This window comes from Lonchura striata, chromosome 23 (assembly GCF_050655825.1).
Source record: "Lonchura striata isolate lonStrDom1 chromosome 23, ASM5065582v1, whole genome shotgun sequence".
Lineage (NCBI taxonomy): Eukaryota > Metazoa > Chordata > Aves > Passeriformes > Estrildidae > Lonchura > Lonchura striata.
In genome coordinates, this window is record NC_140725.1 from 1619795 (window position 1) to 1645560 (window position 25766).

At 56.7% G+C, this 25766-nt stretch overlaps 3 protein-coding genes across 7 annotated transcripts; all 3 read right to left on the reverse strand.

Annotated features, from left to right (window-relative positions):
• Position 1: 1 nt before the first annotated feature.
• LYPLA2 (lysophospholipase 2) lies at positions 2-7880 on the reverse strand. 3 transcript variants are annotated; one of them, XM_085559631.1, is made up of 10 exons: positions 7818-7880; positions 5671-5774; positions 4719-4750; positions 4020-4085; positions 3617-3664; positions 3373-3443; positions 3068-3141; positions 2849-2950; positions 2548-2724; positions 2-2044 (listed from the first exon to the last, which is right to left on the reverse strand). In XM_085559631.1, exons 2-10 carry the CDS (start codon positions 5746-5748, stop codon positions 1994-1996), a joined length of 699 nt encoding a protein of 232 aa, XP_085415757.1. In that variant the 5' UTR covers positions 5749-5774; positions 7818-7880; the 3' UTR covers positions 2-1993. The 3 variants fall into 3 exon arrangements, with proteins under 3 accessions (XP_085415757.1, XP_085415759.1, XP_085415758.1); XM_085559633.1 differs by lacking the exon at positions 7818-7880 and adding an exon at positions 7412-7678; XM_085559632.1 differs by lacking the exon at positions 7818-7880 and adding an exon at positions 6907-7018.
• A 247-nt stretch (positions 7881-8127) lies between these two features.
• On the reverse strand, positions 8128-10489 carry PITHD1 (PITH domain containing 1). Of its 2 annotated transcripts, XM_085559635.1 has the most exons (6): positions 10286-10489; positions 9358-9401; positions 9164-9241; positions 8925-9029; positions 8502-8610; positions 8128-8371 (listed from the first exon to the last, which is right to left on the reverse strand). In XM_085559635.1, the coding sequence occupies exons 1-6, from the start codon at positions 10487-10489 to the stop codon at positions 8270-8272; spliced, it is 642 nt and encodes a 213-aa protein (XP_085415761.1). In that variant the 3' UTR covers positions 8128-8269. The 2 variants fall into 2 exon arrangements, with proteins under 2 accessions (XP_085415761.1, XP_085415760.1); XM_085559634.1 differs by lacking the exon at positions 8502-8610.
• A 1470-nt stretch (positions 10490-11959) lies between these two features.
• On the reverse strand, positions 11960-25703 carry ELOA (elongin A). Of its 2 annotated transcripts, none has more exons than XM_085559603.1 (11): positions 25534-25703; positions 20545-20601; positions 19813-19931; positions 17813-19016; positions 16913-17027; positions 16403-16558; positions 15910-16007; positions 15507-15687; positions 14964-15075; positions 14541-14692; positions 11960-14036 (listed from the first exon to the last, which is right to left on the reverse strand). In XM_085559603.1, exons 1-11 carry the CDS (start codon positions 25603-25605, stop codon positions 13975-13977), a joined length of 2328 nt encoding a protein of 775 aa, XP_085415729.1. In that variant the 5' UTR covers positions 25606-25703; the 3' UTR covers positions 11960-13974. The 2 variants fall into 2 exon arrangements, with proteins under 2 accessions (XP_085415729.1, XP_085415730.1); XM_085559604.1 differs by having other exon boundaries at positions 16403-16555; positions 25534-25689.
• Positions 25704-25766: the final 63 nt, after the last annotated feature.

Sequence of the window (25766 nt, forward strand, 5' to 3'; positions counted from 1 at the left end):
CTCCGGGATAAGTTGAGGATTTATTTCACCTTGATTCTCTGTGGAACACACGCACACACACAAAAAAAACCCCAAACATGTACAAGGAAGACGAGAGAAGAAAAACAACATAAAAACCCCAAAAAAAAAAAAACAAAAAAAAACCCAACCAAAAAAACAACCAAAAGAAAAACCCCAAAGCTGTATTGAGGAATGGAGAGAAGCCGTTCTCCCTCCCGGGTTCCCGGCACTGCTCGGGCAGGGAGCGAGCAGGAATGCTCTGCAGAGGGGCCCCACGGTGCCCCAAGGATGGTCCCGGGCCCCCCATCACACACGGTTCCAGTTCACAGTCACACAGGTCAGTCTGTCCATCACCAGCCCTTGGTACCCCAGGGAGCTGCCATCCCACCCCTGCCACCCTCTCATGCCCCCCAGCCAAGCCTGGGGCATGGGGGCACAGCAGCATTAAAACACAGCATAGAAGAGGCAGCAGGGCTGAGCCCAGGGCAGGGCTGAGCTGGGCTGCCCCCAGTGCCAGCAGCAGCTCTGCTGCTTTCAGACTTCCTAAAAGGATCAAAACCTAAAAGCCCAAGCCCAGAGCCCAGCCGAGGTGGGCCCCACGATCCACTCACTCTCCAGAGGGCGGTTATTGCTTTGCACAGCCCGGGCAGGAAGGGCAGGGCTGGAGCAGAACTGCTGGGGCTGAGCCCCCCCAGAGCAGCCCCCAGGGCAGGCAGGGGGAGCAGGGCCAGCCTGGGGCCAGGGGAATGTGGGGGTGATTTAAAAGCCATGATCAGCCCCGGGTGGGGGCTCAGCCCGGGGGAAGAGGGGGTGAGGGCAGAGCTGCTCCACAGCCACTGCCCTGGGCCCTGTGGGAGGGGAGGGTCAGCCAGGAGCCCCCCCAGAGGAGACATTCGGGGCCCCGGCACGATGCCAGCAGTCGGGAGGGGACAAGCCACAGGTGAGGGACACTGGTGATTGTACATGGGGGGGACAAGAGCCCCCAGTCCCGGGGAGCAGGGAGAGCCCCGGGAGCACAGAGGGTGGGGCACAGCAGCAGCCAGGGCTCAGGTGCTGGTCAGACGATGGCTGGGAGCAAAGCTGCTCCTTCCAGCTGCACCAGGAGCCAAACCCGGGGTCCAGGGCCCTCCCCGAGCCAGCCCGAGTCCAAAGGGAAGGACAAGTAGCAGCAAGAGAGGACATTGAAGACGGGGCCGGTGGCTCCGTGAGTGTAAACGAAGCTTTGGGGCTCAGAGGGCGCAGAGCTGGGCTGGGAGCGGGGGAGATGCCTCTGGGATGGAGATTGTAAAAGCAACAAGAGGAGGAGGAGCAGGAGGAAGGAGGCGATTATCTCAAGAGGGCAGAGCTGCCCCAGGCCGATGGCTGAGGGGAGTGTGCGTGTGTGACAGGCGGGGCCGTGCGGGAGGTGCGGGAGCTGCGCTGACCCTCCCCGCCAGCCCCGGGCAGCCTTTGGCGGTGCCAGCCCAGGGCAGAGCCCGCCCCGGCGCCTGGAGGCGTCCGCAGGGGAGTCCCGGGTTCCTGAGCTCCGACTGAAAACCCGTGAGACGCCTGAGCGGAGGCCGAGGGCGGCCACCGAGGGCAGAGCTCCGAGCCCCAGGGGTGCCCCAGCCCCACCCCGCTCCTCCCACCGCAGCCGGGCACATCCCGCCCCTAATACTGGTACAAAAACCGCAAACGCGACAGGAGAACCTCACCCGCGCCGTGCCAGCCCCGCGGGGGCCCGAGGGGACGGTGACCCTCCCCCGGGAACCGCTCGGAGCCAGAGCAGGAGAGAAAAGGCCACTGCCAGCCTGGCCGTAGGCAGCTCCGGTGTGGGCAGCGGGAGAGCCGGGCAGCCCCGGCCGGGGGGCGCGGTGCAGGACGCGGGCACGGGCGGGTGTGGCGGGCGGTGCTGGGGGGGCCATGGCTTCCGTCGGCAGCGGGCGGGGCACAGGGACAGACGGACGGCGCTGACCTCGGCCCCCTCCCCTGCGACAGTCCCGAGGGGCTCGGCTCAGATCCGGGGCAGCAGCTTCTCGATGAACTCCTTCACCGCCATCATCTCCTGCGGGCAGCGCACGGCCCGTCACCCCGGGGCTCCCGTCACCCTGGGGCTCCCGTCACCCCGGGCTGAGCCCCGGCAGCGGCCCTCGAGGCTCTGCAGCCTCCAAAGGCCGCCGGGATGGGACACAAGGGCTCTGCAGCCTCCCGGAGCAAGTCGGGAACAAGCAGAGCTCGTGTGTTCCCCACCCTGCCTGACCTACAGTGCTGGGGTTGGTCCCAGAGATCCCAAAGGGAAGGGACCCACAAGGATCATCCAGCCCAGCTGTGCCCAGACCCCCAACAATCCCACCCTGGGCATCCCTGGCAGCGCTGTCCAAGCACTCCTGGAGTTCTGGCAGCCTCAGGGCTGTGCCCATTCCCTGGGGAGCCTGGGCAGTGCCCAGCACTCTCTGGGAGAAGAACCTTTCTCTGAAATCCATCACAGCCTTCCCCTGACACAGCTCCAGGCCCTTCCCATGGGCCCATCAGGGCTGCCATCCCCTCCCCTCCATGCCCAGCACTGACCTGAGGACAGGAACTGTGCATCACGCCGGGGTAGGTTTTGAACTGCACCTTGGCGGGGGTGACGACAGACTTGAGCTTCTCGGCCGTGAGGGCCCCGAAGCGCACGGGGATCATGGGGTCCATCTCCCCGTGGCACTGCAGGATGGCGATGTCCTTGTTCACGCTGTTGTTCGCCGCCTGCCGCGAGGAGGGGACGCTCAGGGGAGGGGACAGGTTGCTTTGTGTCCCCAGCACACACCCCAGCAGTTCCCCCCATCACGAGGGAGAGCTGCAGTGGGAGAACGCCCAGCCAAGGGGGTACCTGTGGGAAGGCCTTGTGCAGAGGGAGCCAGCAGCTGAGCGCCACGATCCCGGCCAGCTGGTGCTGGCAGGTGAGAGCCGTGTACAGCGACAAGGCACCGCCCTGCAGGAGCAACACGGGCTCAGTGAGGATCCACGGGGGATGCAGGGACACCCTCAGGCCCAGCTCACACCCACCCAGCTCCCCAGGACAGGTGGAGCAGGAATTGGGGTCCCTCACCTGTGAGAAGCCCCCCAGGATGATGCGGTTGGGGGGGATCCCGTTCTTCATCTCGTGCTCAATGATTGCTTTAACTGGAAGGAGATGGGAGAAATGGGTCAGTGGAAGGCGAAAATGGCTGAAAAGCATCATGCCATGCTTCAGGGTGCACATCAGGGTGCCAGAGATCCCAGGGCAAAGGTTTTCTGGGATCACAGGACAGCAGAAGCAAAGGAGAGGTGGAAGGAAGACAGCTGCTGCAGTGACAGCGAGGGAGAGGCACACAGCAGCTCACCACCTCCCCCTCCCCTTACAGAGCTCCTTACTGTTTTCTGCAGCTTTCTTGATCCCAGCCTCATCCTCGGGCGCATCCGGAGTCAGTCCCATCAGGTCAAACCTGGGGGAAGCAGCAAGCTCAGCCAAAACCTCTCCCAGCACCAGGAGTGTGGGCAGGCAGGAGCTGGGTGTGCTCTGCCTTTCCCTGGCCCCCTCAGGGCAGTGGATTTTGTCCCCCCATCCCTCTCACTCCCCAGAAGGATCCCATCCAGCCCTGTCCCCCAAAGCACTGACCAGGAGGGCATGACCATCTTCATGTTGAGGGTCACCGGGATCCGGGGCCTGTGGAGGAACATTTTGGGTGGTTCAGCTCAAGTCTGAGGGGAGCAGGAAGACTGACACCTCCCCCCTTCCTGCTGAGCCCCCTCCTGCCTGACCAGGGGATGCACGGGGAGCTCCAGAGCCTTTGTCTTTCTTTCCCTGCAGCCATCAGAGATAAACAAGACAGGAAGGGAAAGAAAAGAGCCTCTGGTGCTGCTCACCTCTGTGGGAACAGCTCTGCCTGCAGCAGGAGCTGACCAGGCAGCAGAGCCAGCCTGGCTGGGCAGCCCTGCTGGGCTCAGGCCTCCCCCAGCAGCCTTGGCAGCCTCAGGACCCCCAAGAAGCCACCCAAGAAGCCCCCCAGGGCAGCACTTACGCGTGAGGGCAGATGTACTTCACGTAGGGGAGGCGGATGGAGGAGAGAGCATCAGCCCAGCTGTGCCTGGGGAGGGACAGGAGATGAGCCCAAGGCTTGTCCCAGCCATTTTCCCAAGGCTGCAGCCCCCCAACCCCTCCCCTGAGCTTATTTTCCCCACCCCACCAGCCTGAACCCCCCCATGAACCTCCCCCAGCAGTGATCCCATATGAGGGGAGCACACAAAGCCCCGAGGCTGCAGGCAGGGAGGACAGGGAGGAGGGAATGTCCTGGGGGATGTGGAGATCTCCTGGACAGGGAGGAGGGAATCTCCCAGACAGGGAGGAGCCCTTTGTCACCACCATGGGACCTCCGAGGTGGCCTTGCAGAGCAGAGATGCCCTCGTGCAGGCCCAGCCCTGCTGGAAAAGCCGCAGTGCTTATCAGCAATCCCCCAGCAATCCCCGAAGGCAGCACAAAATCCACCCGCGGGGGGTGGGGGGCTGCCAGGCTGCCGGGATCATAAATATTCAAGAGCAGACAGCTGCTGGCAGCAATTCCCTGCCATTCCCTGCCAGGCTGGTGCAGGAATGGCTGCAGACCCCAGCCCAAAGCCCCGCACAAATCCTGGAGATGTCCCGAGGGAGAGCAGCAGCAAAAGGCTGGGATTTCATCTGGCAAACCACACATCCCAGCCAGAGGCTCCTCCAGGGACACTCACCCCGTGTCTCCAAGGCCATGTAGGAAAATGACCTGTCAAACAGAGGAGGAAGGGAATTAGCTGGGGTGAGTTGGACGGGGCAGGGCTGGGCTGGGCTGGGCTGGCAGGGAGGTGGCAAATGGACACTTAGTCACCAACTCCAAGCCGCTCAGATGAGCTTGGAGCACGCCGGATGGGTGGGTCAGGGATGTGCTGTCATCCTGCCACAGAGCTGCCACGGGCAGGTCCCAACTGCTCTGCACAGCAGAGGGACAAGGAGTGACAGATCATCCCACCAGGAGTGGCACCAGAGCAGAGGCCCAGCCTGAATCCCAGAATGGGCTGGAAGGGATCTTAAAGCCCATCCAGTGCCACCCCTGCCATGGCAGGGACACCTCCCACTGTCCCAGGCTGCTCCAAGCCCTGCCCAGCCTGGCCTTGGGCACTGCCAGGGATCCAGGGGCAGCCACAGCTGCTCTGGGCACATGTGCCAGGGCCTCATCACTCCCACAGGGAGGAACTCCTTCCCTGTATCACCAAGGACTCACAAATCCACCTCCACAGGCTTTTCATCTCAGGCTCCAGCAACCCCTAAGCCTTGGGGAGCAGAGGGAAGGCAGCCTGCAGAGCCCAGGGAAGGATGAGGGGGGTTATTTTGGGAGATTTGCTTTTAAAAGCTTAAACAGCCCAATCAGCCTGAAGTCCCACTGCCTTGACAAGCTGAGCTCTCACACTGGAGCAAACAGCCCGGCCCGAGGAATTGCTGGAGCTCGTGGAAGCAGCTCCCTGTTTTCCATGGGGAGGGAAGGAGGGAAGGAGGGAAGGAGGGAAGGAGGGAAGGAGGGAAGGAGGGAAGGAGGGAAGGAGGGAAGGAGGGAAGGAGGGAAGGAGGGAAGGAGGGAAGGAGGGAAGGAGGGAAGGAGGGAAGGAGGGAAGGAGGGAAGGAGGGAAGGAGGGAAGGGGCAGCCCTTACCGCGGCGGTCTCCCGCTCTGCCCCTGACACGGTGACAGCGTCGGCGAGGAGGGGGACAGACATGTTGTTACCACACATACACCGAGAGGGATCGACACTGGCACCTGCGGGACACAGCGGTGAGGCAGGAGAACAAACCTCCCACCCCCCTTCAGCAGCTGCTTCACCCACAGGAGCAGCTCTCCGGGGGAAAACTGAAGGGCAGGTGAAGGCTTTGATGGGGGAACGCCCCACACGGTGGCCTGGCAGTGCTGGAGAGCCCAGCAGCCAACGTTCCCCGCGTGGGGTGCTGGAAGTGTTAAAATTAGCCTGGAAATTACACCTCGGAGCCAAAGTTATTCCTGTGGCTGCAGCGGCCAGGCAGCAGTCTCACATCCCTTTGTTCCTGCAGCCCTTCACCCCTCATTCTCCCTCAGAGCTGTGCAGAGCCTGACCCACATCTGCTCCCACCAGGAAGCAGGAAACCATCGGCACGCAGCAGCACAGGCTCTGCTGCACCAATAAAGGTCCAGCCCTGTTTTATGGGGCTGTTTGGGATGAACCAGAGCACTGGGAGCTGGTCGGAGCCCCTCCAGTGATGGAAAACACCCTTGTGGCTCCCCAGGACAGCAGGCAGGGTCACCACCGCTGTCCTGTCACCTCCCAGATCCCACGGAGCTGATAGCACCCACGGCACCTCCAGTCCACGGTGTTTGCTCCCACTACATCACAAATCACAGCTCCTGCTCCCCACAAGGCTGCCCTGACCCCACTGACCCAGCAGCACTAATTAGATCAGAGCTTGTTTAGGGCACTGCCTTTATCCCCCAGGAACAGGATCAGCCTCTGGAGCACGATCACAGAAATCCCGAGCTGGAAGGGATGAAGGATCATCCAGTCCCACCCCTGCCCCCCAACAATCCACCCTGTGCACCCCTGGAGCACTGTCCAAACTCTCCTGGAGCTCTGGCAGCCTCGGGGCAGTGCCCATTCCCTGGGGAACCTGGGCAGTGCCCAGCAACCTCTGGGGAAAAACCTTTCCCTGAAATCCAACCTAAACCTCTCCAGGCACAGCTCCGGCCGTTCCCAAAGTCCTGTTCCCGTCACAGAGATCAGAGCTGCCCCTCGGGACGCCTTTCCTCATCCTCCACACTCTGCTCCAGCCTCACCTCCACAGCAGCACCATCCCCAGCGGGTCGGGGTGAACACAGGATCACCCCAAACCCTCCCAAAAACCCAGAACACAGCCAGCCTTACCCAGGAGAAACAGCCCGGTCTGTCTGCCAGCCCGGTTGAGACCTGCCCGACTCGTTCCACCGAGTGCTCGTCAGCAGCTTCCCCACTCAAATAAAAACAAGGGGACGGAGCTCCCCGGATCTGACACAGCCACGCGGCTCGCGTGTACTCCGGGGGCAAAACAACCGGCCGGCAGCGACCGCCCCTGCCAAAAACCCCGGCAGGGAGACGGAGAGGGAGCCACAAATAACAGAAATAACAGCAAGAATAATGGTCCTTCCCTGGCGCTGACGGGGGAGGCTCCAGCAGGAAAACGTGGGATGCTCGGAGCTGCCCCGAGCATTCCCAAAATTCCTCCTGGGATGCTCCTGCAGGGAACGCAGCGGAACCCCCCGGGATGAAACCCCTCAGGGGCAAACACAGAACCGGGCGGCGAATTCGGGTCCGACCCCACCGCAGACACCGGCCCGGGGTGTGTGTGTGTGGGGGGGGACGCGTTCATCACTCGTTAATTAGCATTAATTACCGTGCCTCAGCCCCGCAGGGAGCGGAATCCAGCGTGGGGGGGAGCTGGAGAAATCCCGCCTGGAAGCGGAGGGAGGCGGGATCGCCCCGGCCCGGAGCGCCGGTTTTCCGCCAGAACCGGGGCTCTGAGGGGGATCCCTGCGGGCTGAGGGCCCTCAGGGACGGAAATACGCGGCCATGTTACCGCACGGGGCCCCGCCGTCCCTGCACCGCCGCTATCCCCGTTAATCCCCCGTTAAACTCCGGTAAAGGCTCCGCCGCCCCCCCCCATCCCCGCGGCCCTCACGGAATTAACCTCCCCCCCCGCCCGCAGCAGTGGTACGTCCCCCCCGCCGCGCCGCTGCCCGGTCGTGCCCCCCCCCCCCGCCGCTCCCCAGTGGTACGTGCCGCCCCCCCCATGCCCGCACCTCTCCCGCGGCCCGGCGCGCGCGCTCCTCGCGGCTCCCCCAGGACGCGCTCCCGCCGGAACTTCCGGCAGCGCGGCGGAAGTGACGCACGCGGCGCGCCACCGGGCCCGCCATGGTGGAAACGGGCACCGGGGCGAGCTCGGGACTGGCCGCGATCCCCGCCCTCACCGGGCCCACACGGCGTTATCAGCGACACCCGTCCCGCAGCGCCCCGCGGGGTGTGCGGACACGCTCCCGGCCGCCCTCCCCGCCTCAGCGCCGGTGCCACCCGCGCACACCGGAGAGCCGCGAGTCAGGGACAGCGCACAGCTCTGCACCGCAGCGTGTTTATTGTCAGTCACAGCACACGGCTCCGGAGCGGCCCCCGGGGCCGCCTGGCACAGCGCCGCCGTGTCCGTCCCGCGAACTCGGGGCTGCCCCGGGCTGCCGTTCCTAACCCCGGCAGGCTCCCGTTAGGAGATGAAGTGAGTCTGCGGGGTGATCTGTTCCACCTTATGGTCGGCCGGGTTGGCCGAAGCTTCGTAGTTGCAGATGGTGACCTCGTGGCGATGAGCCTGCGTGGGGAGGGAAGGTTTAAAATCCCGGGGGAGCAGCGCTCCAGCCCCTCCCATGCTCCGTTTAAAATCCCGGGGGAGCAGCACCCCAGCCCTTCCCACCCTCCGGGCTCTCTCTGCCTCCTCTTACCTCCGTCCACTCCCCTTTCAGGCCTATGTAAAAAATCTTGGTTGTCTCTGCCCCGAAGTTCTTTGGGAAGTGCATGGAGAGGTGGTAAACGTTGGAGAAACGGGAAATTCTGGAGGAAAACACACAGCCTGAGAGCACAGCGGCTGCTGCTCCAGCACCCCAGGCTCCCACAGCCCCAAATCCCACTCAGCCCGGGCAGCGAGGAGGGTTTCCCTCACACCACGAGACCAGGGGCATTCTGCACCCCAAGAATTCCTGGGATGGAACCAGCCCCAGGTTCTGATATGGAGGTTTCAGAGGGGAGGATAAATCCTGCTGAGGGCAGCCGTGGGGCACTGCCCTGTGCTGGCCCTTCCCTAAAAGGCTGGACAGGCTCCTGTGGCAGGCAGGAGCAGCCCCCAGACCCTGGGGTTTGGCTCGTACTTGGTGGGATATTCCAGCTCTCCCAAGGGATCCCGGCTCAGGCTGAAGCTCTGCTCTGGCTCCTTGGCTGTGTCATCAAAGGACATGTGAGGAATGTTCCTGAACCTAGCAGGACAGGAAGGGAGTCATTAACAGCAGCTCGGCTAATTGCATTCCGTCCATAAAGAAATGGATTTACTTTGTTTTCAGCCCCCAGCCCCTGTGAGGAGGAGGAGGAGGAGGAAGCTGCTCGTACTCACAGCCTCATCTCAGCCGGGTGTGAATCGCCATCCTCGCCCATCACAATGACTCCTTTCAGCTTCACGCTGCCCGTGAACCTGCCCAGACACACGGGGCAGGGTTTTTTGCACCTCTGTCCTCTCCACGGTGCCCCGTGCCCAGGGAGGAAGGAGCCCTGCCAGCAGCCAGCACCGAGCTGGGGCACGGAACTCACGGGATGTTGAAGAGCAGCTCCTCGTCATCATCGCTCTCCACGAACTGGGGAGAGAGAAAAGCAGGTCAGGGCTGGCCCTGGGGGGCACAGGGGACAGAGGGGGGAGTGTGGGGACAGCTGGAGGGTCACCCCAGTGGGCTCAGGGGGTACTTCGCCCATGGAATCCCAGAATTTTTAGGATTCGAAAGGAGCTCTGGGGATGTCCCAGCCCAACCCCTGCCCAGGTGGGGTCACCTGGAGCAGCTGGCACAGGGACACGTCCAGGTGGGTTTGGGATGTCCCTACAGAGGGATCAGGTGGGTTTGGGATGTCCCCACAGAGGGATCAGGTGGGCTTGGGATGTCCCCACAGAGGGAGGCTCCAGCCCTCGCTGGGCTCTGCCACCCTTGTGGAAAGAAGTTTTCCACATATTGAGGTGGAACTCGTTGTGTTTTAATGGGTGGTCTTTACTCATTGTCCTGTCACTGAACAGAGCCTGGTACCTTGGGGATATTCCCTGGGGGTATTTTATGGATATCCCTTGGGGGTATTTTATGGATATCCTTTGGGGGGTTTATGGATATCCCTTGAGGGTATTTGATGGATATCCCTTTGGGGTATTTGATGGATGCCCCTTTGGGGTATTTGATGAATGCCCCTTTGGGGTATTTGATGGATATCCCTTTGGTGTATTTTATGGATATCCTGATGGATTTATGGGATCCATTCTCAGCAGCCTTCCCTTCTCCAGACTGACCAGGCCCAGCTCCCGCAGTCTCCCCTCATCACGGAGATGCTCCAGACCCCAAACCACCTTTGTGTGACCCCAAATCATCCTCCTGCCGTGCTGAGAAGCCCAGCCCAACACCGCACCGAGCTGTGCCTCCCTCGGGCCACGATCCCCTCCGTGCCCTCTGCCCCCCGGTGCCAGCGCCGCTCCCGGCCCCACCTGCGAGCGGTCCCCGCGCTGCTCCCAGGGGCGGAACACGGTGGCTCCGGAACCCTCGCGGCGCTCGTTGAGGCACTGCAGGCGCTGCCGGTCGATGCGCAGGTACAGCCCCCAGGCCGCGCCGCGCTCCGCCGCCTCCGCCCCGCAGCACCGGCACCGGCCGGGCCCGTGCGCCATGGCCGCGCCGGTGCCGCCACCGCGCATGCGTGGCGCCGAGGCCACGCCCGCCGCGCCTCGGGACACGCCCCCGTGTCGCGTAAACCACGCCCACAACGCTCAGGGATACGCCCGCATCGCTGACGTCACACTATGTTAATTAGGCACGCCCCTGTGCTCATAGCCACGCCTATGTAAATCGGTGATTGGTCGGTTGCCGTGTGGCCACGCCCAAATGGGCGGGGCGGGGCTCTCCGCGTGCTGAGCCCGCGAACCGGTCCCGGTGGCCCCGGGGAGGGGTCCCGGTGGCCCGGGGAACGGTCCCGCTGCTCCCGGGGAGGGGTCCCGGTGGTCCCGGTGAAGTGTCCCGGTGGCCCCGGGCAGGGGTCCCTGCGGCCCAGGGGAGCAGTCACGGGAAGGAGTCTCGGTGGCCCCGGGGAGGAGTCCTGGTGGACCCGGGGAGGGGTCCCGGTGGTCCCGCGGAGCGGTCCCCTTGGTCCCGGGGAGGTGTCCCGGTGGCCCCGGGGAGGGCTCCCGGTGGTCCCCGGGAGGGGTCCCGGTGGTCCCGGCCCGCCCTGACCCCATCCGGGGGATGGCGAAGCTGCTGCCGCAAAGGCTCCGGGGGTATTATCCGCGGGGATGGTTCCAAGCAGCGCAGAAACGGGAGCAGCATCCCCGCCGGGATACCGGAGCGGGATACCGGATCATCACCCCCCAGGGAGCCACGGAGTTTCCCAACGGCGTGTTTAACATCCGTTGTCAGTGTCAGGAAAGAACGAGCAGGTACAGTCCAGTGTTTGGCTTTTATTGAGACATGATTCTCCTCTTTTTCATATAACTTATCTAATTAAAATATTCATCTTAGTTACCACAAAAAAATGGAACGTAGAAAATCGTATATATACACAGTTTGGGACCAAAATACAAATACGAGTCCGAGTCACTCCCCCCTCCTCCTCCTCCCCGGTAGGATGGGAAGGGGAAGAGGCAGCTCTGCTCCACCCTTCAGCATGTGCTGGAGCACACAACTGCACAAGTGTCCGAGACTGAGGAGCAGCACTTTGATCCCAGATTTTGTGTCCCCCAGGGAAATATCCCCTCTCTGCTCCCAGCTGAGGGCCAGTGCCCACCTCTGCCCAGGCTGGATTAGTGCCCAAGCAAAAGGAAGGGAAGGGCGAGGGGTTGGCATCGCCCCTGTGACAGCAGAGCCGTGCCAGCTTCACCTCCCTGCGGTGCCACCAACAAAACACAGACACAGCTGGCAAAGCCTGGAGCAAAGGGGTGCTCCCAGAGGGAAAGATCATCTCCCCAGAACAGCAATGCTTGGGCCATAGCCACAGCTGAGTGTGGGGCTGTGAGATCAATTAATTGGCATTTCAGCAGTGCCCAGAATCGCTCTTGGGCATCGCCCAGATCCTTTGCTCAAAGCTGCATTGTGTCTGAAGAACACCAGGCTCTGCTTCCCTCCCCTCTGCCCCTACCCCAAGAACAGAGGAGAAATAAACAGTAGCACAACGGTCAGCAGAAAAGGATATATTGTTATCTAATTAAAAATACAGCAAAATTAAATACAGCAAAAACACAGGAGAGTAAGGAGCCATTATTTTACAGCACAACACACACTGAAATGCTGCACAGGAACATTAAAGCATCTGGGACTGTAACAAACTTACAGCACATGAGAGTCTGAGAACATTATTCCAAGAATTTCAAACTAAACAAAGACTAAATAAACAAGAGACAGGTGTTCAGAATGCTTTTGAATAAAGACATGTCTTTTAAAGGAAGAGGGAAAAAATAAAGAAACAAACAACCCAACAGAAACCAGAAGCAAAATAGGGATTTTTCTAGAGCCCTCCAGGGAGGACCCTTCACAGCAAGGTTTCCCCCGGTCAGTGCACACAGACAGCTCCACCGGTTTGGGATTTGGCAGCCACGGAAAGCCAGCAGCAGAGCTTCTCAGGAGCTGCCAACAACAACAGCATCCACTACCAGCATCTCTTCCACCCAGACAGCAAAGTCCTAGGGCAGCAAATATGGCTTGGAACAGGAGAATCCCTCCCCTCCCCGACCCAGTTGGACCCTGGAGCCTTCCCAGAGAGGCCTGGGGTCTCCCCAGCCCCATCCTCTGCTTGCACCAGCCCAGGGTTCCCTTTGGGGCAGACAGAACCCAGGCAGAAAGCCTCCCCAGACACACCCCCCGAGCAGAATCCTTCCCAGCAGAGCAGCACAGCTCCGGGCTGGCTGCCATCCCCACATCCTCAGCAGGGCTCCGACCTCTCCAGGAGCTCCAGGGCACTCCCCGACACTGCCAGCAGCCCCACCAAGCCCCTTGTCCTTCCTGAGCTGCAGCTCCTCACACAGCAGGTACAAGGGAGCCTTTGGAGCTCCTGCTCTGAAGGACACACACGTGTTACACAGCCACATTCCGTTTGCTCACCTCCCTCCAACCTCAGTCAAGTGGTTTCAAAGACCAAAATCCTTGGATTTTTCCAAAGAAGGGACAGAGCAAAACGTACAGGGAAAAGACAGGATTTAGGCACCAGCTTCCCAACTGGAAATAAATCCTTTGCAATTCCACACAGAAAACAAGACTGAAGAATTTCTTCCTTCTTCCCACTAAAAGAGGCAAAACAATGCCTTCACTGGTATTTAAAAACGGGTTTCCATTGCAAAGTCCACTATCTCTCTCCAGATAAAAAGTTACAATCTGACTTGATGCACAGTAAAACTTCTCCCAAATCCCTGGCAGTTTTATTCCCAGTAGCCAGCAGAAGACAACAGCAGCAGAGGAAACGTCCCCAAAGGCTCTTGGCATCCCTGCAGGACCACAAAAGCACCTGTACAGGATCTACAGCAACAGCACAGAGCGGGTCAAGAGCTCAGATTTTATTGACACACATGAGCAGGGAGCAAAGCCTCAGGGCTGGAGGCACTTGCCAAAGGACTGGCAAGTGGCTGGGCCACTGGTCCTGCCTGTCCCAGTGTCCCCAGGTGAGACTTTGGGCCCAGCAGGTACCAGGTGACAGGAAAGGCTCCTGTGACACCCAGTGTCCACTCAGATGGATTCCAGCTCGAGTCACCAAGGCTGAACCCAGGACTGGATTGGGAGGGGAGGGACTGCTGGGACCAACATAAATAATAAAACAGGGTAGAGGGGCAAAATATTAATTAAAATCATTTTATAATTTATTAAGAGGTTAAATAGTAAATAAGTCTCTGGATCTTCCACTCTCAGCAGGTGCCAAGATTTCACATTTTCCTGTGTCAGGAGATTCTGTACACCCTTCTTTTGATGGATGACAAAGCCAGAAACAGAGTGTTGAGGACAGGGGTTAAAAGAGGGGGGCTTGACACTGAGAAAGGGACCATAATAAAAGATAAAATACTGTGCCATCATCTTGTGCAGATTGAAGCTTCTCCCAGCAGCTGCAGCCTCCAAGGAGTTCAAAGATAAGGAAGGTTTGGGTACCTTCTCCCCCTCCAGTGCCACTCCTCCTCAAGAGAGAAAGGCCCAGCTCAGCACTGCAAACTTATCTCCGAGAGAACCTGTTTTTGAAAGCTTTGATAGTCTTTGCCATCATTGGTGCAATTTCTGCAAAAGAGAAAGAAAAAAAGAAAAAACCCACCACTGAATCAAACAAAAAAGCCTCCACATGAAAGGAAAAGTGATATAAGAGCTGACAGCAATTGAAAGGTGCAGCCCTGGCAGACACGAGTGTTTGAGCGGGGCCCATCAGAGTTTAAAGGTCACAGACTGAGGAGAAGCCACTGCTTTCTGCACTGTACCAACACAAATCCCTGGTCAAACCCTCCCTGCTTCTTTCCTGAGAGCTGCACTCCAATTCCAAACAGCTGAGAGACACAGGGCAGCAGGAGGACAAAGGCAGAGGTTCTGCCTCGCTGCTACCATTAGGACAGGCTGGTACAGTCAGCTCTGAGCAGCCGAATCTGATTTTTCATGCAACAAGTTTGAACAGATTTCTTCGAAAGAGGAGAGATACCAACACCCACCCTCCTGCACGGCCTGGAATTCTCCCCCAGCAGAAGCAGCTGAAGCTCTAAGAGGCCACAGGGATGTCCTGCAGGTTGTACTTACTCTTCACAGGGGGTTTCCTGGGGTCGCAGGAGGAGAAGGTGCTACCTGAAGATGGGGCCGAGTGGGCACTGCTGGTGCTGGGCCCATCGTAGGACTGCTCGTCACTCGCCCGAGCGTGGCTTTTGCTGGGTGTGTACAGGACTGGTTTTATCCTGCAACAAGCACAGAACAGGCATTTCCATAAAGGATTCACCGTGGTTTGGGGCAATTCTACAGACACAAGCCACGTTTGTAACATCAACAGGGCTGATACAAGGTGGAAGCAGCAGTGAGCCGGATCTCTGCGCTTCCCAGCGGGAAAGAGGTGATTGCAGTTTCAGGTTTTCCTGCAAAAGGAGCTCCCAGACTCACAGTATCCCTTCCTGAGCTTCAGGGGGCAGCTGGCAGGAGGCCCTGAGCAGGAGGCTACAGAGAAACACTCACTTGGTCTTCTCTGGCAGAAGGGGACCTCCAGTTCCAAACTTCTCCTGTCTCCTCCGAACGTCCCGAGGAGGCTTCGCTGCGGAGTTCACAAATGCCATCTTGGCCACTCTCCCTGCAAGAGGCCAGAGGGAAACATCACTTGCATCCAGCTGGCTATAAAGGAGGCTCCTCACTGCTTGTCTTGCTGCTGACAGTTCATCCACCTCTCGCCAATCCATCCCTTCCAAAGAAACATTGACAGTCTCCTTCCTAAGGTCTGAACCTCTCGCAGTAAGAAATCAGACTGATCAGCTCAGCAGTTCTCATTATGTTCACCCAAAAACCAGAAATGTTTCTCCCCACCCTGGTTCTCTTCCATGCCAGCATGGAGAAGCCCCATGGAACAGCAACCTGCTCATCATTACTATAAAATACTGAGCTGCATCAACACCATCATGGATGAAAGCAAAGATGCCGCCAACCCACGAAGCAAAGGAGCACGCAGAGCTAAGCAGCTGCTAAAGTGGCCTGGTGTTAAGGCCAGATGGGCTCCCCCAGCCCCACCTTTGGGTTTGTTGGCGTGGGCAGAGCCGATGTTGCGTGCCAGCATGAGCAGGCGCTGCTCGCGGGCGTCGTGCAGCCGCAGGTACATCTCCCGCCACGACTCGAACTCCTCGGGCTTCTCGTTCTTGAAGTCTCGCAGGCAGTGGTTGTGCCACAGCTGATCCGTGTCCTCCACCAGCACCTGAAGCAAGCCCACACAGAGCTGGGATCCCTCCTGACTCCTCCAGTCCCCTTTCCCTCGGCACCAGCTCAGTGCTGGTGTCACCGCAATCCCAGCAAAGCCAGGAGCTCGGGACTGGCAAAAGCCACGTCTTGCAATGGAAAGGTTTTGGTTGCTGTTCTGCTCTCGCAGGTGAGGACAGCCCTGCACATCACATCCCTCCTGCCAGGCCAAGGCACTCACATGGTTGCATTCCTCGATGCGATACAGCTGCTCTGGGGTGCACCTCTCCAACACCGGCTCCAGCACCGAGAAAGGGACACCACCCACTTCATAGATTGCTAGAGAGAAGACAGAAGCACAGGGTGTTACTTATCCTGCTCCTTCCTTGCCAAGGAAAGGGCTTGACACCTTGAAACGCAGTGAAAAAACTGCAATGTTGCACAATTCCATTCAGGATGAGGGGAGGAGAAAGAAACCTCAAGCATCAATATTTCCAAGTTGGGAAATATCTGTGCAAGCTCTGTTTGCCATTGTTGCAGTGCTTTAGCACTGCTTGAAAGCATTCTGGGCGTTGATCCCTGCAGCACCTGGGCTTCCAGTGGGATTTATCCCATAAAAATGGAGAATATAAATGGGAAATATCCCATTTATAACAAGGGGGAACTGCTGGGGTCTGTACCAAGTTGCCAAAATTTCAGTGCACGGTGGCTCTGAGACAAGGACAGGTACTTACAGTCGATGTTGTTACTGAGGACCCTGATACACTGCTGGTACAGGGACATCATCTTTGGGAGGTAGGCAGTTTTGGAGCCAGAGTACACCTGCATTTTGGAATTTAACCGTCGGCCTGTGAAACCAGCTTCGCTCTCCTCCACTGGCGAGGACACTGCTGTGGAGGGAAACGCTTGGAGTGAGGAGGGGACAGAGAAAAGGAAGAGCCTGTCCTGCTAAATGGCACAGGAGGCACAAATTGGAGTCACCCAGAAGTGACCTAAATGGCAAAGTCTTCTCCAAAAGACCTGCAGAGCAAGTTCAGGAAGGGCAACCCAAACCCTGAGCCCCAGAGAAGCATCAGTGAAGGATTCTCATCTCTGATGGAGCATGTGGGAAGCAGCTGTTTTTTTATCTGAGACCTCTGCCCTTGGCAGACCCCACCAGAAAGATTTTAACCCAGTCAGCACCCCCTCCCCTGCTCTCTCCCACAGTCTGGCTCCTTCCAAACCCATTTTCCTGCCCAACATACCTTTCCTTTTTGTCTGGGAGCAGGTGATGGACTCGATGGAGGGAAGAGGACGATAATTGGCCTGGATGGGGGGCAGGGGGATGTCTGGTAACGTCGGTACCACATCTAAAATTATCTGGAAGGAGAGGATGGACATGGAATAAGACAGGACTACAGCAGATGTGACATTCCACCAGTGTACAAACAGCACTGAACTGTGGGGTTTCTTGGATATTTTGCTAAACCACTCAATGCTGCTCAGTTTGCACCAGGGAACAACCTCAGGGGGTGGCTGCCCATAGGAAGAAGATGAAATTTGGGATCTGAATCATTCAGCACCTTCCAGAAAGAGCCATCCATGTTTTTAACCTGTTCAAGACAAGCAGAAGCATTTCCTTGGCTCAATTTACCAGTTCTGCATCTTCTCCTCTTCCTGCAAAAAACTTTGAACTGGAGGAGAAAGGAACCTCAGAAACTGAGGGAAACTGAAAACTTTTATATGGAGTCTTATGAAGCACTTATTATGAATGGCATAGTAGGATTTAAAATGCTGTTAAACCTTATAAAAACCACTTTGTGAAGAATCAAGTGTTTCAAAGTTGAGTAAAAAGATGAAACACTAAAGATTTTACATATTAGTCCCTATTTATACACCAAACCCTGGCACCCATGTGACAAAGGATCTGTACAGAAATATTGCTCATTTTCCAGGCTTTCACAAAAGAAGGTTTGTCTTCTGGAATGAGCTGCCTTGTACCACCAGTTCTCCCATTTCTGGACACTAAAAAAGGTTCATTTTAGAGAAGCATAAATACATGAGAGGGGAGACATGGGAACCTCTTTAGCAGGAGATGGACTGCAAAACTGGGCTGGATTCTAAGCTCACATCCACAGATACTCTGCTTTCTTACCAAACCTTACCCTCTTTGGTTTAGGAGGCTCTGGGGTTTTCTTCTCTGCCTTTTTCTCACTTGTTCTCTTGTGGCTTGGACCTTTCTGACTGGAGCTCGAGCTGTTGGTACTGGCTTTGGATCCGTTCTGTTTGCTGTGCCCTCGGTCTTTGTCCCCAGCTGAGGGTTTGACCACTTTCTTCTTCTTTTTCTGGGGCTGGTCATAGCTGAGATATGACTCAAACGACATTGTAGGTTGCTCAAACTCATCCTCTGCTTCCCCCTCCCCAGAATTTGAGGAAAAACCCACTGATTTTTTGTCCACATCGGAGACTTTGCGCTTCCCCTCCGAAGATTTTAAGCTCCCAGAACCCCCCTTTTCCTTGATCCTATTGCCCGAGTCACTCTCGGCTTTCCGTTTCTCTGAGTTAGAGCTCTCCAGGCTCTGCTTGGACTTTTCCAATTTGCTCTTCTCAGAGTCCCGATGCTTTTGCTTCTTGACATGGTTGTCCAAAGATTCCTCCGAGTGCGGCAACGAGTGCGACTTCTCCTTCCTGGAGGTGCCGATTTCCCGATTCTTCTCCTTTTTGGTGCCCTCTGACGTCCTCTGCTTCTCCTTGCCGGCCGCTGCCACGGGGGATTCTCGGAGCTGCTCTTTGAAAGAAGCCTTGTGCACCCTCTCTGGGCTGAAGGCAGAGGTCCTGTCCTCCCCCCTGCCATCGAGTCGCTGTTTTTTGTGCGAGGACTTGTGCTCTTTGCTCCGACTGGCGCTCCCTTTGTCGCAGAAATTGCCGGAGCCGCGCTCCCGGCCTGCCCCGAGCTTCTCCTGGAAGCTGTGCCCTTTGCTGGCTTTCCCGTGGAATGGCGCTGGTTCTTCCTGCTCCTCGGAGGCAGAAGGGTCTGTGTCCACATCCTGAGGGCTCTCACTGGGCTCAGGTGAGCCCGCTTGCCCACAGTCCGAGTACTCCTGGTCTGAAGAGAGCACCGGGGAGGATCTGCCCCAGCCCTTCCCCTGGTGGCTGCTATAGCTGTAAGTCTCATAGGCTCTCTCAGGCCTAGGATACCTCTTGGACTTCTTTTCCCTATGATCTGGGCTATAGGACTGGCTGCAAGAAGGCTGGAAGGGTTCTGAGTATTCCTGATCAGCCTCCTCATCCTCTCTGAGGGAGGATTCCTGATGCCTTTTGCTCGAGCTGCTCCTCTCGTGGTCACGGTCTTCAGAGTCCAGGTTATTTCTGAAGGGAGAAGAAACCTAAAAGAGTTAGATTAATACTGCCCAACATGAAAGAAAAGAGCCATTCCCTGGACTGGAACACCTCTCATGGAAGACCAAGGTTGTATTTGATAGGTTTGTGGCAAAAATGCCACCAAATCTCTGAGGAACAGCAACAATCAGGGATTTTAAAATTGCATTTCTAGTGCAAGAATTGATGAAGCACTTTTATTATAACTAGAGACAGAACCTTGTCTGTGCCTACACACTCCTGGCTGTGTGATGCTGTGGGAAAAGTCCCCCAGTTCAACACGTGAGAATATCACTCCTTTAAATTCCCATTAATAACTGGGCTTTTATCACACAAATCTATTTGATCTCTGCTGGGTTCAACACAGCTTTGTTACTGCCACATGCCTGCTAGCAATAACTTCCAGTTTCCATAGGATTCTAGCTCATAAAAGCATTCTTTCAATTTACTTGGGCCTAGAACTTCCTGCCTTCAGAATCATAACATGGGAAGCAAGCAGATTGCATCTTTTGCTTTATTAAGAACACTTTTTCTGGCATCTCCTGTTAATCGCTTCATCAAACTGCAAATTCTTGAAAGTTGGCCCCAACTTCCACATGAAACTGCAGCTGTCATCATCCCAACACTCCAGAGCCAGCAAAGTCAGGAAGTTTCTGCCAAAACAAGGCAAAACCCCCGGGCAGAGTTGGAATATTGGTTTTACAAGTTTTTCCAGAGCCTTGGCCAGAGAGGTTTGAACTATCCACTGAGAAAACATTCCCAGAGCTCATCCATGGGGCTCACTCACCGCTCTGGCTCCTGGGCCACCGGCACCAGCTTCTTCCACCTGGCCACGAGGTCCTTGGCAAAGTCTCCCACCAGCTCATGTTTCCTCAGGCTGTTCACAGTCTTCCCAACTCCTGTCTCCTTCAGGAGAGAGCCACGAATCCGTCTTAGCAAAACAGGAATTTTCACCCCTGCTAAACTCCCTAAAGAGTCAAGGAAATCAACACACTCCCTCCTGCTGCAAGGGAGAAAGTTCCTTGATCTAACAGCAAAGATATTACTTTTATTATGTCTTCAGCTGCTCTGTATCACTCACTACTTGTAAATCAAAGGTTAACTCTACCTCAGACAAACACTAACTATTCGTATTAATAACCCAAGTCAGTATTTACCATGAGAGCTGGCAAGTTTGAAGAGCTATTAAAAACTGTAAGGATTAGCATTTCCTCATTTCCTGCTGATTTGTTATTGCTGGGATCTGCTCCAACTCTCTTATCCCAGTCAGGTGTTAAGCTTTTGGGAGAACCGAGCGTGACAAACTGTCCTCCATGGCTTCCCTCCTGCCCTGGCATGCTCCTTCCCCGTGCCTGGCACTTCCAGAACCTTATCACAATCACGCCCATGTCGCTGGGCTGCAGCAGGTGGCCGAGGCAACACGCCTTGTTCCAGGGAAAGCAGCACTTCCAAAAGGAAAACAGCCCTCCCTAGGAACCCACAGACACGATGAAAATTCCCAGAGATGCACAGCTCTTACCACGAGGATGTCCACTGTGATGGGTAACTCTGACAGCCTCTTCAGACTCTTCAGCAGCTGTGGAGACAAGAGGAGAAGGGTTCAGAGTTGTCACACAGAATCACAGACAGGGACTAGGGAGGAAGAAAATGCTGCACTGCCTGAGAGCTCCTTAGGAAGGTCCAAGTGGCTAATAGCTGCTGTCTTGCTCCAAAAAAGCTCCTGAGAAGCTGAACATGAGGACCAACTGCAAAAAAAATCTCATCTCTGCCCACAAGAACCCACCAGAAAGTCATGTAACACACTCAAATATTAACGTTTGCTTCACATGGGACTCCAACTTCAATCTGGCTTGAAGCACTGGGAACAGAAACACACAGCAGGAGGAAGAAAGGACCTGGAAGCCTGTGACTCTCAGAAGGTGGTGGTGGAATCACACCCCTTGGCAATAAAAAGGGGAAGGAAGATTTCTAGATGATCTTAAGAGGGGAACCTGTGTCTCCACTGCCAACAGGCTCTCCTTAATCAGGTGCTAAAACAACAACTGATCCCTTCCAAATTCCCTCTCTTTTCCTCCACTCTTTTCTCTTCCCTTCACCAAACACCAGAGAAGAGTTTTTTCCTCCACACACCCCAAACAAGGTTCTGCCAGCATCTTCAGATGCTCCATGGGACAAGGAGCCTTCTCCGAAGAGGAGCTGGAGGAGTTTGGCAAGAAGAAACAGCCTCAAGCTGCACCAGGGAAGTTTCAGGTTGGACACCAGGAGAAACTTTTTCAGGAAAGGGTGGCCAGGCATGGGAATGGAATGCCCAGGGAGGTGGTGGAGGTGTTGAAGGATTCACCAGACACGAGGCTCTGGGCTGGCTGACAAGGTGGGGATCAGTCACAGGTTGGACTTGATGATCCTGGAGGTTTTTTCCAACACTAATGATTGTGGGATCCTGTGAAAGGGATACCTCTGCCAGCCAGGTGGTTTGGAACACGGCCTCACCACGATGCCTGTTGGCTCTGTAGCTAGAGTACATGGCAGAACACATCTGACAGCACTGTTGCCCCTCACATCATTTCCCACAGCTCAGCTATAGCCACAGTCCAGCCTGATCAGCATTCCCATTATTATAGCCCCTATACAGCCCGGGCTGTGCTCAGCACTCCTATGCTATATGCCATACAAAGGGCTGCCCCTGATCCAGAAATCTTCTCTTTAAAGCACTGTGCTCGTGCTCAAATCAGCACTCTCAGCCTGAGCTGACACCCAATCCCCCCCAGAGCCACCGTGCAAGGACCAGACAGGTTTGCAGGGCTCCTTCCTCTGGAGGGAAGGAGTTCCTTTAACCTCTTGGAGGAGCGCTCTTGCTTTCAGAGAGGAAACACTCCTCGACACCCAGAGAAGGGTTCCTCTGACGTAAGCAAAACCACAACTTCTGTTCACTAGAAACAAACCCTTTATATTTAGGACCTAATAACTGTGACAGAAGGTTTCAGTTTTCTTGGTTTAGAAGAGTGAAACACTGATATCAAGAGTGGCTGCTGCTGCCTTGCCAGCACAGTTGCTCAACAAGTGCACTGGCAACTGAAGGCATCAAACCAAAGACAGCAGAGCCCAACTCTGCTGCCTCTCCTTGGACTGCCTGCCACAGTTCAGGGCTCAGGATCCCTCTGGGAAGGCCAAAATCCTTCAGGGATTGGTAATAAAGGAGTTTGGACTTGTGTGAGCAAAGGGGACAGGAAGGGAAAGAAGGATGGATTTTTGTACTGGATAGAAAAAGAGTAAACCAGGACAATATTAAAGCAACAGCATCTCTGTGAGCTGATTAAATTCATAGAAAAGTTTGTTCAGAGCTTACAAAATCCTACTGTGAGAGTAAGAACCAAAGGAGAACACGTTCTGGTGTCGCTAAATCCTCCCAAATATTTTCTAGCTACACCCCACTGCAGCATCTCCCACAGTTCTGTTTGCTCTTTAGTAATTTGTTGCCTTCAGGGCTGAATTCCAGGAAGAGAAGTGCTGTTCTCAATGGGAATGCTGTTCTTTCTCAGTGTGGTTGGAGACCAGGAGAGCCACACTCTTGATCCAGAACACGTCTCACGAGGAGCTGAGTTATTCCACAGTCACTCAGTCGGTTCCTCCGTGGAACACAGATCCTTGTGCATGAGATGCACCAAGTGAGACAACTTTGATGCAGTGAGGCTTAAAAACTCCTACTAAACTTTATTTCCTTTGGAAACAAGCTGATGGAGTTCATCCCACTGAGCCTTACAGGGACATTAGGAGGAATTTTGGACAGCAGGAGGAATTTCTTCACAGAAAGGGGGCCAGGCATTGGAAGGAGTCCCCATCCCTGGACATGTTTAAGAAACAACTCAATGTGGAACTCAGTTGATGTGGAAGGGTTCAGTCAAAGGCTGGACTCGACCCTGGAGGTCTTTTCCAACCTGTAACAATCCTGGGATTCTAAATCTGGCAGCTCATCTTGGAAATAACCAAGATCATACAAATCCTGCAAGGGAGACCAAACACCAGGCTCATGTCTTGTGAGACACACACAAACAAGCTCTTCTGAAACACCCCAGCACAGGGCAGGCCTTCTTTTAATCAAGACACAACCCACAAAACTGAGCTCCAGCTCCAATCAAGTTCTGTTGAACACGGGTGGATCGTTTTCTTTCCCCAAAAGAAGGCAGTCAGATGGTTAGGACACTAAAAACACACACTAATATCAAATTGCTCCAGCACAGCCCAGCTCCTGCACCTCCATGAAGATTCTCTTGCTCATGTTTTCCTTCTCCTCTTTCTTCCCATAGCCCTGGAGCAGAGCTTGTACCTCCTCTGCTGGAAAAAAAGGACATTTTCCAAGCCATGACAGCACTGTCCAAGATTTCACTCACATTGTTTCTTGCCAGCAGCCCAATTTTCACCCAAAACCAGGAATAACAACACTGTACCTCTTTCAGCAAAGCAGTGAGTTGTACATGAAACTGGGCAAATATTACTTTTTCACATTCCTGATAAAATATTTTGAAAGGACCAAGCAAGAAAAGTGAGGACTGGAAATGGTGTAAGGATGGGCAGCACCCAGGGATGCTGTGGATTTTTGCCTGCTGATGGGGTAAAATTTCTTCAACGGGAAGGTCCTTACAAGATCCATCAAGAAAATGCAATGGCAACTAAATTCAGGCTTTAAACCATTAATGCTTCCAAGGATATGGTTGGAAAAGTATCAGAAATAAAGAACATAGGTCACAGGGCCTTTTTGCTGGGAAAGAAAAGAGCTTTTCAAGTGATTACCCTGCTTTACCTCCTCTGCCTGCCTTTGCAAAACCGCCCAGGATCAACAGAGCAAGAAACAACTTCACACCACGAGGTCACTGGAGCAAGAATTGGGCTGTGCAAACACTGCCCAGGGCTCGCAGTGCTCCAGAAACACACCAGCAGTTCTTGCCCCGAGCTCACACAAGGGGCAGGGAACAGCAGCACAAATCCTCTGTGCAAAGAGCGCTGACACAATATTCTCTTTGCTCATGGTCTCAGCACCACGAAGCTCAGACCACCTGGAACTGATTCCTTGGCAGTCCCTCAGCTCCTTGTGGGGCTCCAGCAGTTAAACCCTGCTCTGGTCGTGGCTGAGAGGGTGTGAAGAGGTAACCAGATCCCATCGCATCACCCCCAGCCAGGCTGGAGCTCCTGCAGGGGTTCCCATTTCAAAGGGTCAGCACTCAGCATCCTCTCCTCCTCCTCCTCCTCCTGGGTGGTGGGAGATTTTGGGAAGCCAGTCGTGCAGGTGTTTGTTTCGGTGAACCAGAGCCAGCCCAGCACGGAGCAGCTGCACAGCCCTGCCCGCCTCCTCCTCCACCTGAACGTGAACCCAACACGTGGGAATACTCTCAACGGATGCTCCCCCTTTCAAACAGGAGAAGGGAGCAACAGCACGCCCGAGCTCAAGCAGAATTCCAAATCTCACTAGAAAAAGCAGCTTTGGTGCCCAGCAGGACAGTCGCTGTCAGCAGCCGAATGTCACCGAACCCAGCGCGCCCGAGGCGGCTCGGGGCAGCACCGCAGCCGCTCCGGCACAGCTGAACGCTTCGGGAGGGGGCACATTCCCTCCTGGAGAGGGGCAGGAAGAGCCAAGCGAGTCCCCCGAGGCCGAGGGGAAACGGCGGCGACAGGAGCCTGCCGGGAGCCGTGTCCCCCCCAGCCCCGCGGCGGTGCCTCCCTGCGTGGGCTCACACCCAGCGCGTCACCGGGGCAAGGCTCTTCCGCAGAGTTCTGCACTGCCCGGCTGCCCAGCCCTGCCACGGGGCACCCCAAAACGGCCCCCTGCTTGTCACTGCCATGGGGGCACCCCAAAACAGACCCCTGCTCACCACTGCCAAGGGAGACCCCAAAAGGGAGCCCTGCTCACCACTGCCAAGACAGACCCCAAAACGGACCCCTGCCCACCACTGCCAAGGGAGACCCCAAAAGGGAGCCCTGCTTGTCACTGCCACGGGGCACCCCAAAAGGGAGCCCTGCTCACCACTGCCAAGGGAGACCCCAAAAGGGAGCCCTGCTTGTCACTGCCACGGGGCACCCCAAAAGGGAACCCTGCTTGTCACTGCCACGGGGCACCCCGAAAGGGAACCCTGCTCGCCACTGCCAAGGGAGACCCCAAAAGGGAACCCTGCTCGCCACTGCCAAGACAGACCCCAAAAGGGAACCCTGCTCGCCACTGCCAAGACAGACCCCAAAAGGGAACCCTGCTGTCGCGGGAGGACCTGCCACGGGACCCCTGTCAGCACCCCAAGCCTGCCGCGGGGGCACCCCACAAAGGCCACCCTCCCGCCGCAACGGGACCCGCAGGGCCTGCGAGCCCCGGGCCGCCCGCACGTCCCAGCCCACGCACCGCGGCCCCGGCCGGGCACGGAGCCGCCCGCAAGGGAAGCCCCGGAGGAGGGAGGCCCTGCCCCGCGCCCCGCCGACCCCCGTGCCCACCGCTGGGGCCCCGGCAGGCCGAGGCAGCCCCCATCACCTTCTTGGGCTCGGCGCTGCCCGCCAGCCGCGCCTGGAGCCGGCCCACAACTTCCAGCACCGACTCCGCCATGTTTACTGCTGGCAGCCGGCGGCGGCGGAAGCGGCTTCAGCGGCCGCCGGGCCCACGGTGCTGCCCCGCCGCCGCCGCCATCTTGGCTGAGGGCAGGAAGCGGAAGCGGCGCAGCGCGGCTTCAGCCATGGCGGGTACGGGCAAAGGGCGATGGGCGCCAT

Coding starts and splice junctions, on each gene's coding strand:
- LYPLA2 (XM_085559631.1), bottom strand. CDS start 5,748: ATGTGTGGTAACAACATGTCTGTCCCCCTCCTCGCCGACGCTGTCACC. Junction 4,086..4,718: donor CATGGCCTTGGAGACACGGG/GTGAGTGTCCCT, acceptor GTCCCTCCCCAG/GCACAGCTGGGCTGATGCTC. Junction 2,951..3,067: donor TCCTGGGGGGCTTCTCACAG/GTGAGGGACCCC, acceptor TTGCTCCTGCAG/GGCGGTGCCTTGTCGCTGTA.
- PITHD1 (XM_085559634.1), bottom strand. CDS start 10,489: ATGCGCGGTGGCGGCACCGGCGCGGCCATGGCGCACGGGCCCGGCCGG. Junction 9,242..9,357: donor GAGCTGCTCTTCAACATCCC/GTGAGTTCCGTG, acceptor GTGTCTGGGCAG/GTTCACGGGCAGCGTGAAGC. Junction 9,030..9,163: donor CACCCGGCTGAGATGAGGCT/GTGAGTACGAGC, acceptor CTGTCCTGCTAG/GTTCAGGAACATTCCTCACA.
- ELOA (XM_085559603.1), bottom strand. CDS start 25,605: ATGGCGGAGTCGGTGCTGGAAGTTGTGGGCCGGCTCCAGGCGCGGCTG. Junction 16,008..16,402: donor CCTCAGTAACAACATCGACT/GTAAGTACCTGT, acceptor TCTTCTCTCTAG/CAATCTATGAAGTGGGTGGT. Junction 15,076..15,506: donor CCACGCCAACAAACCCAAAG/GTGGGGCTGGGG, acceptor GGCCTCTTGCAG/GGAGAGTGGCCAAGATGGCA.